General features: G+C 34.8%; 3 protein-coding genes across 3 annotated transcripts; 1 reads left to right on the top strand and 2 right to left on the bottom strand.

Annotated features, from left to right (window-relative positions):
• The first annotated feature begins 5,406 nt into the window (after positions 1-5,406).
• LOC129300931 (17.3 kDa class I heat shock protein-like) lies at positions 5,407-6,416 on the top strand. Its single transcript, XM_054939535.1, has one exon. The coding sequence runs from the start codon at positions 5,698-5,700 to the stop codon at positions 6,166-6,168; it is 471 nt and encodes a 156-aa protein (XP_054795510.1). The 5' UTR covers positions 5,407-5,697; the 3' UTR covers positions 6,169-6,416.
• A 3,708-nt stretch (positions 6,417-10,124) lies between these two features.
• LOC129300932 (18.5 kDa class I heat shock protein-like) lies at positions 10,125-11,228 on the bottom strand. Its single transcript, XM_054939536.1, has one exon. It carries the CDS (start codon positions 11,063-11,065, stop codon positions 10,598-10,600), a length of 468 nt encoding a protein of 155 aa, XP_054795511.1. The 5' UTR covers positions 11,066-11,228; the 3' UTR covers positions 10,125-10,597.
• Positions 11,229-14,003: 2,775 nt separating this feature from the next.
• LOC129300930 (MACPF domain-containing protein NSL1-like) lies at positions 14,004-17,266 on the bottom strand. The gene is made up of 7 exons (XM_054939534.1): positions 16,912-17,266; positions 16,484-16,722; positions 16,162-16,369; positions 15,976-16,059; positions 15,696-15,879; positions 15,434-15,606; positions 14,004-15,072 (listed from the first exon to the last, which is right to left on the bottom strand). The coding sequence occupies exons 1-7, from the start codon at positions 17,185-17,187 to the stop codon at positions 14,365-14,367; spliced, it is 1,872 nt and encodes a 623-aa protein (XP_054795509.1). The 5' UTR covers positions 17,188-17,266; the 3' UTR covers positions 14,004-14,364.
• Positions 17,267-18,461: the final 1,195 nt, after the last annotated feature.

The following is an 18,461-nucleotide window of genomic DNA, read 5'->3' as shown; positions in this document are numbered from 1 at the left end:
ATCAAAATTGATCTTGAGAATGATAGAGTGAATTGGGATTTTCTTACGGCTTGTTTGAAGGAGCTAAATCTTCCAAAATTTTTTATAAACCTCATATCTTATAGTGTTTCAACTGTTAGTATGTAGCTACTCTGGAATGGAGATAAAGCTGATGAATTTGACTTTTTTAGGGGAGTAAGTAGGGTGATCCCATCTCTCCATATTTATTTATTGTCTGCATGGAAAGACTAGCACGCTTAATTCAGATAAAGATGATGTCTGCTGACTGGAGACCAATCCATCTCACTAAGATTGGTTTGCCTATCTCTCATCTTTTCTTTGCTGATGATATTATGCTTTTTGCTGAAGCATCAATCTAACAAGCAAAGACTATAAGTGAGTACTTGCATAAGTTCTGCACAAGTTTAGGGTTGAAGGTAAATCTTGCTAAGACTAGAATTTATTTCTCTTCTAACGTGCATTCTTCCAAGTTTTCAAAAATTAGTAACATTTTATGTCGTAGTCAAACTGGATCTCAGGAAATATTTTGGGGTCCAATTGCACCATCAAAAGGTCACTAATAACATTTTTAAAGAGGTGGTTGATAAGGTTAGAGCTAAGTTGGATAGTTGCAAAGCTAATTCTATTTCTCTTGCTAGTCATACAACTCTAATTTCTTCTGTCACTATTGCTGTACCAGCCTATACGATGCAAACTTCTTCTCTCCCAGTTAGTACTTGTGGCGAGCTAGATAAATGCAATAGAAATTTCTATTAGGGTAATACAAGGGATGGAAAGAAAATCCCCCTTGTTGCTTGGAGTAATGTGTGTTTGCCCAAGGAAAGAGAAGGTCTAAGTCTTCGAGAAGCCCAACTTCAGAATAAAGCTTTACTAAGGAAGCTTAGTTGGTCTATAGTGACAAAGCATGATGACTTCTAGGTTAACATGCAACAACAACAACAACAACAACAAAAACAAGCCTTTATCCTACTAAGTGGGGTCGGCTACATGGATTGCAAGACGCCATTGTGCTCTATCATTTATCAAGCTTTTAGGAATATTATTAATTAAGAGATCGCGTTCAACAACTTCCAAGAGTATTCTCTTAGGCCTTCCTCTACCTTTCTTAATCAGACTCAAAGTTATATGTTCCACTCTTCTCACTGGTGCCTCCCTTGGTCTTCTTTGTACATGCCCAAACCATCTCAACCGATTTTCTACCATTTTTTCCTCAATAGGTGCCACCCTCACTTTTTCGCGTACGTGCTCATTTTGAATTTTATCTTTACGTGTATGTCCGTACATCCATCGTAACATTCTCATCTCTGCTACTCCAACTTTATGCTCTTGCTGTCCCGTTAGAGTCCAGCATTCACTACTATATAACATTGCCGGTCTGATAGCAGTGCGATAAAACTTTCCTTTAAGTTTATTAGGCACCTTACGGTCACAAATAACTCCTTTAGCTTTTCTCCAATTAAACCACCCAGCTTAAATTCTATGTGAAATATCTCCACTGATTTTGCCATCATTTTAAATAATGGCTCCCAAATATCTAAACTTTTCCACTTGAGGTATAATTTGATCTCCTAATTTCACTTCCAAATTATTGTCGAATATTCCTTTACTAAATTTACAATATAAATATTCCGTCATACTTCTACTCAAACGAAAACCTTTCGACTCCAATGTCCTCCTTCATAACTCAAGTTTACAATTAACCTCTTCTCTTGTCTCTGCTATAAGAACTATATCATCCGCGAAGAGCATACATTTTGGGATTTCCTCTTGAATATGTTCCGTCAAAACATTTAAAATCAAGTTGAACAAATAAGGACTCAGAGATGATCCCTGATGTAGTCCAATCTTTATAGGAAAATCCTTTGTTTGACCACTAGGTGTTCTTATACTAGTTTTTACCCCTCATACATATCTTGTATGGCTTTAATATAAGCAATCCGTACTCCCTTTTTTTCCAACACTTTCCAAAGCACTTCTCTTGGTATACGGTCATAAGCTTTTTCCAAATCAATAAAAACCATGTGTAGATCTTTATCTTTACAACGATACTTTTTCATTAATCTCCTTAGTAGATAAATCGCCTCTGTAGTTGATCTACCTGGCATAAAACCAAATTGATTCTCAGAAATACTTGTCTCCAATCTCAACCTGTGCTCAATTACTTTCTCCCACAATTTCATTGTGTGGCTCATGAGTTTAATCCCTTTATAGTTAGTACAATTCTGAATATCTCCTTTATTTTTATAAATAGGAATTAATGTACTTCTCCTCCACTCATCAGGCATTTTCTTGGACCGTAAAATCACATTAAATAACTTAGTTAACTATCTCATCCCTTCTTCACCTAAACATTTCCACGCTTCGATAGGTATACAATCAGGTCCGTTGGCTCTACTATTTGCCATTTTCTTAAGAGCTTCCTTTACCTCCTTATCACGTATTATTCGATAGAATGACAAATTTTGTTCTCCTTCACCAGTTACTAAATCCTCCAAGTTACTAGATGAATCCTCTCTATCATTGAAAAGTTTAGAAAAGTAAGTCTCCCATCTATTTTTAATTTCATCATCTGTAACTAAAATCCTTCCCTCTTCATCCTTAATACACCTTACCTGTTCTAGATCTCTTGATTTTCTTTCCCTACTCTTGGCAATCTTATAAATATTTTGCTCTCCTTCCTTCGTCTTAAGGTTCTTATAAAATTCTTCAAAAGCTTTAGAACGAGCTTCACCCACAACTCTTTTAGTTTCCTTCTTAGCCATACGGTACCTCTCCCAATTTTCCTCATTGTTACACAAATGTATGGCTTTAAAACAGTTCTTCTTATACTTGATTTTATCCTGTACATTATTATTCCACCACCAAGACTCCTTATCTCTTGGACCAGAACCTTTCGATTCTCCCAAAACTACTTTTGCAACCTCCCGTATCTTTTTAGCCATATCCTCCCATATGATGTTAGCACTTCCCTGAGATTCTCAAATTCCTTTATCCAAAAGATTTCACTTGAAAATATCTTGCTTCTCACCTTTTAATTGCGACCACCTAATCCTTAGTGTTACCACTTGTCGACGTTTTTGGATTTTACTCATAATACACACATCAAGGACTAGGATCCTATGTTGTGTCGTAACAGCATCTCCGGGGATCACCTTACAATTTTTACAAAGTCTTCTATCTGTGTTCCTAACTAAAAAAAATCTATCTGTGACCTTGAGGCTCCACTTTTGTAAGTGATGAGATGCTCATCTCTCTTCTTGAAACAAGTGTTGGCAATCTTAAAATCATACGCCAATGAGAAATCAAGAAGAGTTTGTCCTTCATTGTTTAGCTCTCCAAAACCAAAACCACCATGCACCCTCGCATACTGACCAGCTTCCCTCCCGACATGCCCATTAAAGTCTCCTCCAATAAAAATCTTTTCACTCTGTGGTATGTGTCGAATCAACCCCTCCAGATCCTCCCAAAATAATTCCTTAAGACTGGCTTCTGTCCCGACTTGCGGCGCATAAGCGCTAACAATATTAACAGTCTCACGTCCAATTATCATTTTTAAAGAAATAATTCTGTCTCCAATTCTGCTAACTTCTACAACGTTCTTCTTCCACTCCTTATCTATAATGATGCCTACTCCATTGCGTGTACTTACTTTTCCTGTATACCAAAGTTTGAAACCTTGAATATCCTTAGCTTCTTCTCCACGCCATTTTGTTTCTTGCAAGCAAAGGATATTGATTTTCCTTTGAATCATAACCCCTACAACCTCTACAGATTTACAATTTATGTCCCAACATTCCAAGTACCAAATCTAATTTTGCTCTTATGGACTAACTTCTTTAGCCGCGTGCGTCCAGAATGACGCGGTAGCCCTTGCTCATTTAACACTACATCCGGGCGCCGATGCAGCGGCTCCAACTCACTTATCACTGTACTCGAGCCATGCAGCGCGTTACTTACGGGCAACGACCTAGCATTACATTATAACGTCTATTGTCCATGTTCCTGATAGATTCAACAAAGTTTTACATTGGCTGTTGATGGCATAACACAACCCTCCTCCTTTACCCGGGCTTGGGACCGGCTATAAACATAGGCGGAGTTTCTGGGTTAACATGGTTTGAAATAAATATAATTGTGGTGATGACTTGCTCCTTCGAATTGATGTCAAAAAACCTGGATCAAATTTATGGTCTGAAATCAAACAAACATAGAGTAAAGTCATAGATGGATTGGAACTTAACCAAGGAAATGTAGGTGTTACTGGAAATTGGAAAGAAATGGCCTATTCTTTGTCAACTTGGCCTATACCTCTCTTCAAAATGATGGCAGTATGGCTAATCCCATTTGGCCTCAGATATGAAAATTAAAAATCTCAAAGAGATGTCGGGCATTTCTATGGCTCGTTTCACATGATAGCCTACTCACAAACTCAGCACAAAATTGGCGAGGTCTTTATGAAGATAATCTTTGTGCACTCTGTGGCTTCCAGTCAAAAGACATTATACATACTCTTAGAGATTGTGAATATACATATCAGTTGTGGAAATCTATTCTTCTAACGGTTATATAGTAAAACTTTTTTGGATTGAAACTCCACGACTGGATAAAGTGGAATCTCTCTCTAAGAATATAAATGATAATTGGGGAGCATTATTATTATTTTTTTATTAGCTGATGGATATGGAGACGCAGGAATCTTATGTTTGAGAGAAGCAAGATCAATAATGAAACTATTATCTCAAGTACAAGAGCCTTAGTTGGAAGCTTGAAAGAAGCTCGCCTAAAACTTGACAAGCGTTACACGACTCATACTGTAGGTGACCAATGGGGACCTCCAAAATCTGATTGGGTGAAATGTAATATTGATGATGCTTATTCCCACTAAAGCTTACTAGTAACTTGTGGCAGCCTTCTACGAGACTCACAGGGTTGTTTCTTACGTGCTTTTTGCTGCGGAATGAAGTAAGGTAATGCTCTAACTGTTGAAATATGGGCCTGTATCCACTAGTTGAGACTTGCATGAGACACGAACAACTAAGACTATTGCTTTAATACGAAATGGATGTGGCTAGGAGCACTTTGACTATGGAGCAATTATGGAGGTCACATCTTTATTTCAAAGAGACTGGGATGTCAGTATACGAGAAATCAGCAGGAGCGCAAACAATAAGACTAACTAATCAGTAAGATGGAACTCAATATGATGTCAGGGATCACGTTTATGCTTCACGCACCACATGAACTGCTTGCTTTGTTGTCTAAAGATGGTGTGAATGGAATTGAGGATATGGGCCAAGATGCCTCGGTTCCATGTTTTTATTTTAAAAAAAGAACAAAGAAACATAAAGATAACTATTAGGGCTGAAAAGGTCAAATAAAGGAAGCCCAATATATAACGAATTGGGCTTACAGGCCCACAATTAATGAATTCTTCTACATTCCCCTACATTTGGTGTCCAAAGCTTGAAACTCGCGAAAGTTATCTCTAAATCCGAATCATAGCTTGTTAAAATGAAAAATCTGGAAAAGTTGAGGCCTTTCCGGAAAATCTCCTCACATTGATTTAAATACCGGATGTATCCGCCTCCATGGGCATCATAGTACTTTCATTGATCGAGCAGCAATCCCAAGCAGCCAAGCACTTTCCACTGCTCTTTCTTCCTTTTGTTATCCTTTCTCACGTTCGAAGATTAGAAAATGGCGTTGATTCCAAGTTTCTTAGGTCGGCGAGGGAGCAACGTATTCGATCCTTTCTCGTTCGACGTATGGGATCCCTTTAAGGATTTCCCTTTCCCCCCTGCTCTTTCCACTTCTTTCCAGGAAAACTCTGCATTTGTGAGCACTCGAATTGATTGGAAAGAGACGCCAGAAGCCCATGTGTTCAAGGCGGATCTTCCTGGGTTGAAAAAGGAGGAGGTGAAGGTCGAGGTTGAAGATGAAAGGGTGCTTCAGATAAGCGGAGAGAGGAACGTCGAGAAGGAAGACAAGAACGATAAGTGGCATCGCGTTGAGCGAAGCAGCGGAAAATTCATGAGGAGGTTCAGACTGCCGGAGAATGCTAAAATGGATCAGGTTAAGGCTTCCATGGAGAATGGAGTTCTCACTGTCACTGTTCCTAAGACAGAGGTTAAGAAGCCTGATGTCAAAGCCATAGACATTTCTGGTTAAGAATGACATTCTGGGTTTCCTGGCTTTGTATTGAAGAATATCTATGTCGTCGTGAGGGAGTCTTGAATTTTATATGTTTGTACAATCGTGTGTTCTGCTTTCTGGTGTGAATGTGGAGGAGAGCGTTGTGTCGTGTAAGTTTTAACACGTGTGTTTTTCTATAAATTTACATGGTCTGCCTTGTTTGTTTTTGGACCAACATGGTCTGTCTTGTTTGAAATAAGCTGAGTTGGTTTTTCGTTGTTTAATTATTTTTATTTCTTTCCGTAAGCAATTTATTCAAATTCTACTCTTTAAATGAAAATTGCTTATAATTATTCAGTATCATATTAGTTAAGATAATTTGGAGGCGGAATAGAAATGGGTTAGTGGAGATTTGGGGCTCAGTGAATTTTAAGTCATCCTCGTCTTCTAGATGTATTTCACCTATGGATCCTTGACGTTTGTTCTTCGCAATTTTCCACCATGCGTTAGCAAAAGCTTCACGCCATTTCAGAATTTGGACTGAATCTTTGATTCAGATGCTTCCATTTCTAGTTGCGTGCTTCAACGGGTGGAGCTCAGTGGCTTCTCTCATAATAGAACAGAGCTGAGACATCCAATGAAGGATTTGCAAAATTTTTCAGTACGTCGGAAAATTTGCCAGCTCTAACTTCCAAGTTCCAATGAGGGTGAATTTAAAATTCAAGCTGGCAGGAAAAAAAAATCGGAAACTAAAAAGGCTGAATTAGACTTTAGAGTAGCCATAAATATGAAAGTCTTCAACCATCACGAGCTTTCTTCCACATACGAAATTGGATAACTACACATAACTCTTATTTGTCCCCAGCCCAAAGCTAAAGCTTTGAACAAAACATAGGAGAAAATAAGAGAACACAATGAAGAAGAAATGGAACACTGTGAAGAAGCAGCAACCACCATATGGCAATGTGTCATACCCTTCTAGACGGTCAAATTGGTCAAACGTAAACGAGAAAGTGTTTTTTTATTTTTTCCTTTATCAAAAAGAAGGGGGAAAAAAAATCAGAGACTACCTATTTCGGATAGTGTCTCGTCTCTCGAAAAATTCAATCAAAGTAGGAAAAATTACGTACAGATTTCATATAAAACATTTTTTTTATAAATGAATTTTATAAAATTTAAAAACTATAATTAAGTATTTTAAATCTTTGGTATAATTTATGGTTGGGGTGCAAAAATAATACTCTCTTCATTTAAAAATATAAAACATCTTTTAAAAAGTTGGGCATTTAAAAATATAAGGCATTTTTAATATTTTAAAATATAATCATTGTCTTTTTTTTAAGTGTTCCTATTGATGAATAATTTTATATTTATTATAGGGTGTTTAATAGAAGTAAATATAAAAATATAAAATTAGTTTAAAAATAGATAATTAATTTATTGAAAGTGAGATTTAATTAAAAATATATTATATTTTTTAAAGAGAGAGTCTGTTAAGCCAGGCATTACGCATTACGGAGATAAATATTCCATACCTTGGTTTGGAGCCGTAACTATGGAAAAAAAAAAAAAAAAACATATATTTTTAAAAATAGACTGTTTTGGGCTGCAGACAATAGACCCGTCTAGGTGAATCCTATGGCTTGGTGGTGAAGGTGTTTTCCTTTCACAAGTCAAGCCACGAGTTCGAACCCAGGCACTTTCAATCCCATATACACGAAACAATAGACATATATCTTATAATATATTTATTATAATTACATTAATTAATTACAAAAGCTCATACAAAATTCAATTATGTGAAGGTATAAAAATTCTTGTACATATTAAAGAATTAAATGGCATATTTGCTCTAAAACTTTTTCTCCAAAAAATATATGATATCTTAAACTTTTTTAGAGCATTTTTACTACAAAAGTTTCAAAAAGAGAGTATTTTTATCCCATTGTTAGATATTAAAAATATTAATCATTAAATTAAAATTTAATTAAGAGTTAAATGACATATTTGCCTTATTTTTTTTTCAAGAGTGTTAGGTATTCTTAACTTTTGTTTCAAGCATATTTTTCTTAGAAGTCTTAGAAAGAAAACAATTTTATCTTGTGGTCAGTATTAACCGTTATTTTAATTTTAGTTGTCATGTTGCATTTTTTAGGGAAAAAAATCCACCTAAATAGCAAGAATAACTCCATGACCATCAAACAAAAACAACATCAAGCAAAAATCAAAAACATCAATAACAATTCAAGCAAGGAATAATAAAATCATCCACAAGTCTTTTTTTTTTTTGGCCTTTTTCATTGCAATTTTATTTTAGTCACATGCGAAGTGTCAATCTCCCTTTTGAAAATTGTTGGGAAAAAATGGAACTCAATTCCAAATCATCCAAATCCATACTTATACCTGCAAATAATCAACTATACATTAAGTCAATTCATATGAACTCTTGTGTGAAAGCTCTCTTCTTCTATATTTGACAATTTTACTATCTTATTTAACTACGATGACTCTACAAACTTCGACCCTGACTCAGACACTTTTGAGGGCTTCACGACATTAAACTTGACCATGGCGGTGATGACAAAAGCAACAAATTGAATGTTACATGGGGAGCACATGGCAAGTATGGGGAGGACGACGATAATCTAGGGGAAGTTAAAAATGAAGGATTTGCCTTTGATGAACAAAGCAGTAATGTCGTGGGCTTGAGTAGACTTTTTTGTAGGGCAAAAGTGCCACGCCAAACGCAAGACTTTTTGTGAGGCTCGCAAATCTCGAACATCCATTTTTTCTAACTTCTCATTTGAACTCTAATCTATGATAATGTGAGAGCTTGCTAGTGGAAGAGGAAAAGGAAGAAGAAGAGGGTGATGAAAAAGGGAGAGCAAAATTATTTCATTTTTAAAAATTTTAATGCAAATAAACTCCAAATAAAAGTTTAAAATATCCAACATCTTTGAAAAACGAAATTCAAAGACACATATGCTATTTAACTTTTAATCAAACTTTAATTTAATGGTTAACTTTTTAGTATTTAATAGCAAGGCAAAAATATTCTTTTTTTTGAAACTTTCTGAATAAAAATGCTCTAAAAAAAGTTTAGAGCCTCAGGTATTTCTAAAAAAAATTTCCAAAACAAATATGTCATTTAACGCTATATTAAATTTACATTACATTGGTCGTGTTTTATTTATGGAATTTAATGATCAATGAGAACATGAAAAACTATACAATAATATTTAAAATAATATGAATACACTTGGAGGAAAATGCAATTTCAAAACAAATTTCCGTAGCAATGTGTGCTTTGGTTTTTTTTTTTTTTGGGAAATGAAGGAAAATATTATTAAAAATAAAACGATTACAAACAAACCATGGCGTCCCAATGGCCCTTGAGAAAATACAACACCACACAGACATGATGAAATAAAAAACTACAGTGACAAACCAACAAGCAAACAAAGAAAACGAGCAAAAATACAGACTTAAAGTTAATCCAAACCTCAACATGCAGACTCTTAAAAAAAAAAAAAAAAACTCGCATGTGAAAGCTGCAGAACCAGTAGCAAAACCAGTATAATGATGTCTGTTTGAAGTGCGGCGAGCGGTAAACTGAACTGATAATACTCAATCAATTTCAGAGTGTCTTCTCCCATAGGATTTTGAATTAATGTGTGCATTTAGTTAACAAAAGAAAATAGCGAGACAAAAAAAGAAGAAGAAAAAATGGAAAGAATATAGAAGTGAAAAAAAAAAGTGATTTTCTCTCCCTATGTTTAGATAACAAAATTACTTTGTCTACTTTTAAATTTTTTTATAAAATTATTAATTGTATAATAATCTAAAAATTTTAAAGGACCAGAATAAAGGAAGGTAGTAGGAGTAGATGAAAAATATTCATGCTGAATTTAAAAATAGAGTATTCTTTTCAAAATTTCTCTATATTTAAAAAAAGTTGAAAAAAAAAATATGTAAACCCCACATATTATTTTCTCATCAATTTCCTCCTCCTTCCACTTTTCTTTCCATATCCAGGTGGAGTAAAATTAATGTAATTTTACCCCCACTCATCTCATCATCTCCCAAACTTTTACCTCCACTCATCGCGCCAAGCATAGTTTTATGATTTCTCAGCAATGCAATTCGTGCTGCTTCCACAATACAGGCTCGAGTTACAAACCCAGAATGAACCAAGTTAAATAAGAAAAAAAATCCAAAAAATGATTTAATAAGAAAACGTGCTTATATTTTATTCCGAAGCCACACTAATCAAGACCAAGTATGAAATCTACAGGAAAGGATCATAGACGATGCTCTCTTTCCTATCCATCCCAAGGTAATGACGACCAAAAAAAAAAAAAAAACAGAACACACCATTGTACAAAAGACACTCTTTCAGTTCTGACTTCACACAGACACATTTGAGACTACAAGCCCAGAGAGAAAGCAGGGAATGACACTCTTCTTAACCAGAAATTTCGATGGCTTTAACCTCAGGTTTCTTAACCGCTTCCTTTGGAACAGTTACAGTCAGAACACCATTCTCCGTGGAAGCTTTTACCTGATCCATTTTTGCATTCTCAGGCAATCTGAATCTCCTCATGAATTTGCCACTGCTGCGCTCAATGCGATGCCACTTGTCGTTCTTGTCTTCCTTCTCGACGTTCCTCTCTCCGCTTATCTGAAGCACCCTGTCGTCTTCAATCTGGACCTTCACCTCCTCCTTCTTCAACCCTGGAAGATCAGCCTTGAAAACATGAGCCTCCGGGGTCTCCTTCCAATCCACCCGAGTGCTGATAAACGCAGAATTTTCTAGAGAGGGTGAGAGAGAAGAGGGGAAAGGAAAATCCTTGAAGGGATCCCAGACGTCGAGAGAGAAAGGATCGAAAACACTGCTGCTTCGGCCACCGAAGAAATTCGGAATCAACGACATTCTCTAATCTTGGATTAGATAAGAAAGATTGGAAAGAGAATTATACGATCTGCTGCAATACGGTTCGATTTCGCTCGCTCGCTCGCTTCCTTCAACGGTGAGAAGAAAAGGGGACATATGGGGTATTTAAAGGAGGAGGGGGAGAAATCTAGTAGTTTGGAAGTCAGTTACAGATTGTTCCGGAGAAACCAGAAGCCACGTAGGACGTTCCTCATCTAAAAAATCAGCACATGCGATGAGATATGAATTATCCTAATTCCTAAAATGATCTAAATTTAAAATTTTATTGTATCTTATATTTATTAAAATTTTTTATTTTTAATATAATTTAAATTTAATTTAATATTAAAATTTTTATAATTAATATATATTGACCAATTCTCTGAACCCCAACCATTGGTGGAACCGTGGAAGTATCCAGATGATTACGTGGCGTCCTTACCAATTAACAATTATTTTTATCTCGAGCAGGCACACACTGATGAGGTTTTTTTTTTCAGATTTTTTTTTTAAATAAGAGCTGCTTTCTTATGCCTATCAGCCTATATCCTCATCCCATTACAAATATAAATAACTTTTGCAATTATATTATTATTTCTTTACGTGAATTGACATTAAAAATTAAATAATGCCTAAAAATTTTATTCATATCTCACTCTTAAATACATATTTACATTTATATTTTTAACTATTTAAATTTTGTTACTATTGTATTTAACTTTACTCTTACTATTATTTGAATTTTTATATTATTTTTTATTTGAGATCATCCATATAAAACTAAAGTTATATTAATTTATTTAACAATAATTTCGGTATTGATTATTATTAATTCTAAAATTTTTGATGATGGAAAGATTGTATGGATGAATATTTAAAATGTTGTTGTGTTTTATTATTATTACAATTATTATTGTGTATTATATAGGATATTAAGTCTCAAATATAATAAATGTATTAAAAATTAATGTCTTTTATTTAAATTATTTTATTTTGTTATCATTGATCTAATTTTAATTTGACCTTCGATTTGACCTTAATTGAATCATTAATTCCTAACTTTTAATTTTAACCTGTTCAATGATAGGTGGGTTTTTAATACCTTAATTTTTTGTCCTCGAGCCAAATAAATGGTCTCTGCTTCTCTAAATTGAAACACCTCTTTTTATTTTGGGCTGGACTATCGAAGAAAACAAGTAATTTTTAAAAATAATTTATATTCTTAAATAGATAATTATTTTATATTATTTTTATAATAAAAATAAAATTCATAACAAATTATACTATTCATGGAATTTATTTCTTGCACTATATACATTCCATGTAATGTGTGAAGAGTGTTTTAATTTACGATTAAAACAGATTGCATGGAAGAATTAGTACTGTTCATAAACAATGAAATGCTGAAAATCTCATCTACAATAATTAGTTTTCCTTTGGTTAGTGAAAAAAATGAGAATGAAATGGATTAAAAAATAATTAAAATAAAAATTAATTAAATTACCTTTTTCTTTATAGTAAACATGATAACATTTAATAATATATACTATAAATATGAAACTTATTATACTCTTCAAAAATCACATAAATTATGATTCTTAACCTTCTAAATTAAATTACTCTTCTCACTTATAATTTTGATTCATCGACACTTCTCTTGGAGCAGGTAATTTGATAGGCCAATTATATTCTTGTTGGACTTAATTTGGACATGAATAAGCCCGAACTTATAAAAAATATCGAATAATCAAGCTTGGTCTGAACCTCTTCTTGGGACTTATTTGGACCAACTTGAATATCTAAATTATTAATGTGTTTTTTATTTTTTAAAATTAAAATTAATTTTAATTTAATTTTTACTTTAAAATTAATTATCTTATTTTATAAAAATATATAACATATTTTTTGTATACTTATACAGTGTAGAAGACTCAAATTTTTTTAAAGAAAATATGTGGATCTTAAAATTTAAAATTAATATTAAAATACATTTTAAATACTATTTTGTGATATTTTATAGATTGAAAAAATATGACAATATAAATATGTTTTATTTTTTTAAAAATATCTATAATAATACACTTAAATATATGATATTTTAGTATAAAATCACCTAAAAATTAAAAAATTAATTTAAATTTAATATTAAATATATTTGAAATGTAATTTTTTTATTCAAGTATTCGAGCCTATTCCAAACTCTGATCAAGTTTGGCTCGAATTTTTCAACCCTAGTCGGGCTAGCCCACATAGGCATGAATGTTTAAAAAATATTATTTTACTAAGCCTAATCCTTTTTTAAGTTTATTCACGCTAATCTCAAATTACTGGCATTACACCCTCATATTTTAATCATCTGTACTTTATTTTTTAATTTTATTTCATTATATTTCTTTTTACTCCCCCAATCTTAAATTATAAAACACTTTTTAAAAAAATTCAGCATCCCAAAATATAAAATACTTTAATAAAAATAAGATTTTATTAATAATATTTTTTCAACACTATCATTCCTAAATATTCTTTCTTCAATATTCTTTCATCAATGAAGTATTAAATGAAGGGTATTTTTTAAAATTTATATTTTTATTTTAAAAAAGTAAAGTTATAACATATATTTAATAAACTTTATTAATGTATGAAATTTTATTTAAAAATATTTTATAATTTAAAATAAAGAGAGTAGTAAGCAAAGGATCTTCAACTTTTCTCTTTGGCAGTGCTCGTTCTTTTCCTGGACCAACAATTTCGCAATTTAGATTTGAATTGCCTTCTTTAAAAATGCCGCTCTCCTCATATTCTCTCTCTCCCCGCCAAAATCTCTTTCCAAGTTCCAACCAATGTTTATTCAAACGAATGTTGTGCAATTCAATTAGTTTCATTCCCATACACCAAACGTAGGAGTAACAACATAGCATTTCAATTAAAAGAAGCAACATCCAACAGAGAAGACTTTTAGAATTAGACTAGGATTAAAAAAAATTTGAATTCACATGCTATTCAACTTTTTAAATCCCTTGCCATCTGTCGTATTTATAGTAATCCTACATAGGATACAAAGTCAATATCACCATTTTTAGGCTGCCTGACCTTTGTGAGAGAACTCCTTCGCGCTGCCCTGATTTTGCGGCTTGCCATGCGCTACATTATCTTGAAAAGAATTTGAATCCCCTTTTGAATGAATAATATTTACAATTATGACACTAGCTGACACCAATATCACCATATCCATCAGACCATCGCCGTTAACTCGACATTCAGGAAAACGTTGCCCCTTTTTCTGAAGCATCATCGTTTCTCTAGTCCCTCATTAACGGCAGAAATTCCTCCGACATTATTGTCAGCAACGAAAACTTGACCTTCAGTGAGATTCTGCTATCCTCCACACACAGCTTTGCTCCGGTGACCACCCAATGCCCTGGCACATCCTCCGGGCCCCTCACCATCTCTCTTGTGTCCACAAAGCTCAGCATCTTCTGAGCCCTCGTCGGCACCGGCGGTCCCTCCTCGTACACGGCCGAGTTTATATTCACCTTTGTTGACTTCTCCGGCGTGTTCTGCAACAACTCCTTGCTCAACCTCGTGCTCATTAACGCCGAGAAAAAGCCCGATTTTCGAGACTCTGTTGAGGTTCCATTCCACTCTGACCGGCGAATTCTGGCCGATGCAACAGAGGAGAACCCAAGTCTCAGGAAGAGAACCTTCTTCATCCCCACAAGCTTGACCTCGAACCATGCCTTAGTGACAATACCAATGGACTCGTCTAGCTGGGACGTGTCGTACTGTACTGGTGCTGTACATACGTGAGAGAACATATTCCATTTCACGGGTTCGTAGTAGCCTTTGTCAACCGCTTCATCCCGAGTAGGACTGTAGCTATGGTCGTACGACATGTCGAGGATGCTAGGAATGTCTGAAAGATGCTGAAGATGGATAGCTAGGTGGTCATTTTTTCTACCTTCTAAGTACAAGCGAATACCAGTTACAGGCCTATTTCCCGTGTCAACCTGCAAAATTGTAAGCAATTCATGAAATGGAACATGAAATCACAAGTTTCAGGAATTTAGCACCCGTTTATCTGGCCATTCAAGATCACAAGTTTGGTATGCTAATAATAAGACCCTTGGATCTCATTTATAATTCACATTTAAAAGATTCATTTAATTTTATTTATAAATTATAGTGTGATTTTTTAAATAATATTTAAAAATATTTTTAAAATTATATTTTATAAAAAAAATAATATAATATCACTTTTTAAATTTATATATAGAGATGTAATTTTACACTTTTATTTTTTTTACTTTTTTAAATTTTAATATTGATGAAATTAGTAAAAATAACTTATAAAAGAAACCGGATGAGCACCTTGGAAGTATTCACAAAAAGCTTGGGTCCCATGAGAGTGAACTGAAGCGATGGAGACATGTTCCTTCTTTGTCTGTGACCAAATCCGAGAGGCAGATCACCGTACAAGGGAGCCCATAGCCGAGGCAACTGGAATTCCAGAAATTGATGAAGCTCTTCTATTGGAGGTTTATCTGCAAAATACACGCACGTTAATATGATCATGCTGAACCTGAAGTACAAGACCAAAGGAGTATCATCACACAGGGACGAGTCTGCTCACATCTAAGGTATAAGTTCACGGCATGACTCAGAAAAATGCTGCCAGGAACAGTACTTAGCAGGGAAGTGATGGGCACAAATGACATTGAAATTACATTAGGAGACTGTGATATGGTTGGGAGCCACTCGTTAAAAGATCGGCCACTATCAATTCCTCCCCTTCTAACTGTAATGCTTTGGATATCCTGTACAAAAGAGGAACTCATTTAAGTCAATGTCCAAATCAGTCTCATGCAGCAGGTTGATCAGAAATTGTTCAGTCGATTAAAACAGATACTAACATCGTTCTTGGAGTGGCTTTTCACAATTGGTCTACCACTGAAAGGTAAAGATTTGCGAAACCCCCATGACTTAGCATGATCATCCTGCATAAAGGAGAAAAAGAAGAAACATTTAGCAAAAATGCAAGGTGCAGCGTCCTTTTTTTTTTTTTGTTGAAATTACTATACAGTGTAATGAATCTGTACCTTGAGTTTTCCCGATATTTCGGCCGCATTGACATTGAAATTAGTTTGGTTTGAATCACCAAAAAACCTCTCATCAGCTAATTGCTTCAACAATCTCTGCACGTCAGTGGGCTCAAGATCTGACTTTTTTGACTGCTTGATATGAATCACATCCTTACCTCCCATCTTCACCCCAACAACAACATGAGTCCCATAATTAGCAATAAACCTGAAGAATCGCCAAAAAAGTTCATTGCTCGCCCAAAAAAAAAAATCTCCAGGTTCTAAGAAGATCGGACAGGAAGAGGAGCAAGAAAGTCAACGACAAAAGCAAAAGACTTACTCAGCTAGAGCAGAGGGGTTCCATGAAGAAGGCACTTCTTTTATCAAATCTTCAGAAAGGGTAATATCGGATCTGCTTAACTCAATGTTATACAATGTTATGAACCAACCATCTAAAGCCAGGCTTTTGGTGGAAGCTGCGTCCTTGGGCCATCCCTTTTTCATGTCAAACATCACATTGAATTGTCCAGACGGAACCTTCCCCGATAAGCCCAGCTCTTTATTGAATAGCTCGGACATCTGCAATATCACGAATATTCAGTTAATTTCTCAAATTTAGCGATCCCATGACATGGATGATCAACAGTATCTTATATATATTTTTTCATATTATCCCACTAAAGAAAACTATACTGCCCAGAGGGAGCTCCAGTGAAACCACAAAACCGAACATAATCATTAGCAAAAGGCGAACAAGTTAACAATCACCTGATTAAACCTAAGCACATCGGATCGAAACCTAGTGCGCTCTCCTTTGTCGCACTTAATGGAGGTTGGTACGTTAGGGACGACAACCCCACCTGGGAAAACGAGGTCCCTGGTATGATTCGTATCGAACGCTATCAAACTGGAGCCAGAAGGACCCTTCATGCAAGCGGAAAATCGAATATCTTTGCAGAGATCAAAACCGAGACCGATGACGGAGACGGCTTTTTCCGCAGCCAAGTGAGGCTCTAATCCGGCATTATTACTAGCGAAACCCATTATCAGTTCTTAGGTTAGGCGCGGCTCTATTGAGGTTTATGGGTTTGCAGCGAGAGCAATAAGAAGGAAGGGGAGGAGGGGGAGACGACCCCATTGGCGAAGTCTTCGCTGTTTGGAATTCCACGCTGGGAGGTTTCAAAGGTCTACGCGGGGAGTTTTTTTCTTTTTTAAAAAAAATTAAATTTTGCATTGTTGCTTTTTCGTTGCGTGAGTGAATCTGTGAATGAAAGTGACTGGGAATTGTTTTATAAAGTTTGGACCTTTGAAGAAGGTGAGGGATGGGACAGCTGGAGCGAACACAGAGGTACAAGAAGGCGGCTCCCTCTGAAGGGTTTCTCCACGTGGCAGGATGGCGTTGGAGGAAGACAAACACACTGGGCAGACTCGGAGAACGATTCAAAAATCATAACTTGCGTGTTGACTCCTTGAGTCTTGACTCGGAAAACGGTTGACACGAAAGAGTCCGTGGGGCGCTGAAGTGTGAGTGTAATTTCCTTCATCTCTGCTTTCGCCAACTAACTTTTTTTTTTTTGGCCAGCTGTTTCATAAAATTAATCAATCCATTTGAACACGAGCTTTATTAAATAAAAGTAATTTGATTTTTGAGAAGAGTTTTTTTTTTAATAACCAAAATGTTGCATTTTTCATTAGATTCTGTAGAAGAAAATTTTTAAAAGAATAAAGGTGTAAATTTAGCCCTTAATTATTTTTCAGAAGCACTAGTCGTTGGGTAAGCCTATATTATAAAATAATGTGAAACAAATTCTTAATTTTTAAAAACAGAGCATCTAGTAGTCTTTTTAAATTTTCATTTTACGAACGTTAACTTTTCATGTGCAGCTTGTAAATTTTTTTATTGAAATGACATATGGCACTTCACCTCAACAAATAAATGTACAAATTTAGTCATGAATTATTTTTTAAGGAACACTGAGTAATTTCTAATATAAAACAATAGGCCATCTAGTATCTTTTCATCAATTTTGACCATACGCTGTTTATTTTTAGATTTATGAGACCCACCACGCATTATTCTCTCCAATCTTCTTACCCTCGTTCTCAACCTCCACTCGAGAAAAAGAGGTTTAAAGAGTTTTTATCTAAAGATATTTATAAAAAAAAAAAGACAAGGTTTCATTTAACTCTCTATGGCAATTCAAGCGAAATAGCAGTTTGAATTACAATGCTATAATGCATTGGAGAAGCTTGATTCACACTTAATTGAGCAACAAATTATTTTTATAGAAATTAAGCAAATGAATCAAGCTTCTATC

The sequence above is a fragment of the Prosopis cineraria genome, unplaced genomic scaffold (assembly GCF_029017545.1).
Source record: "Prosopis cineraria cultivar Desert tree isolate PC_DT_omini unplaced genomic scaffold, ASM2901754v1 PC1815, whole genome shotgun sequence".
NCBI classification, from domain to species: Eukaryota; Viridiplantae; Streptophyta; class Magnoliopsida; order Fabales; family Fabaceae; genus Prosopis; species Prosopis cineraria.
The sequence above is the reverse complement of the archived record's forward strand: the minus strand, read 5'-3'. Positions and strand labels throughout refer to the sequence as shown.

Excerpts from the sequence above, each read along its gene's own strand:
- LOC129300931 (XM_054939535.1), top strand. The coding sequence starts at position 5,698 with ATGGCGTTGATTCCAAGTTTCTTAGGTCGGCGAGGGAGCAACGTATTC.
- LOC129300932 (XM_054939536.1), bottom strand. The coding sequence starts at position 11,065 with ATGTCGTTGATTCCGAATTTCTTCGGTGGCCGAAGCAGCAGTGTTTTC.
- LOC129300930 (XM_054939534.1), bottom strand. The coding sequence starts at position 17,187 with ATGGGTTTCGCTAGTAATAATGCCGGATTAGAGCCTCACTTGGCTGCG. Across the intron at positions 15,880-15,975 it reads AAAGCCACTCCAAGAACGAT|GATATCCAAAGCATTACAGT; the intron begins GTTAGTATCTGT and ends TCTTTTGTACAG. Across the intron at positions 15,073-15,433 it reads TTTTTGTGAATACTTCCAAG|GTTGACACGGGAAATAGGCC; the intron begins GTGCTCATCCGG and ends ACAATTTTGCAG.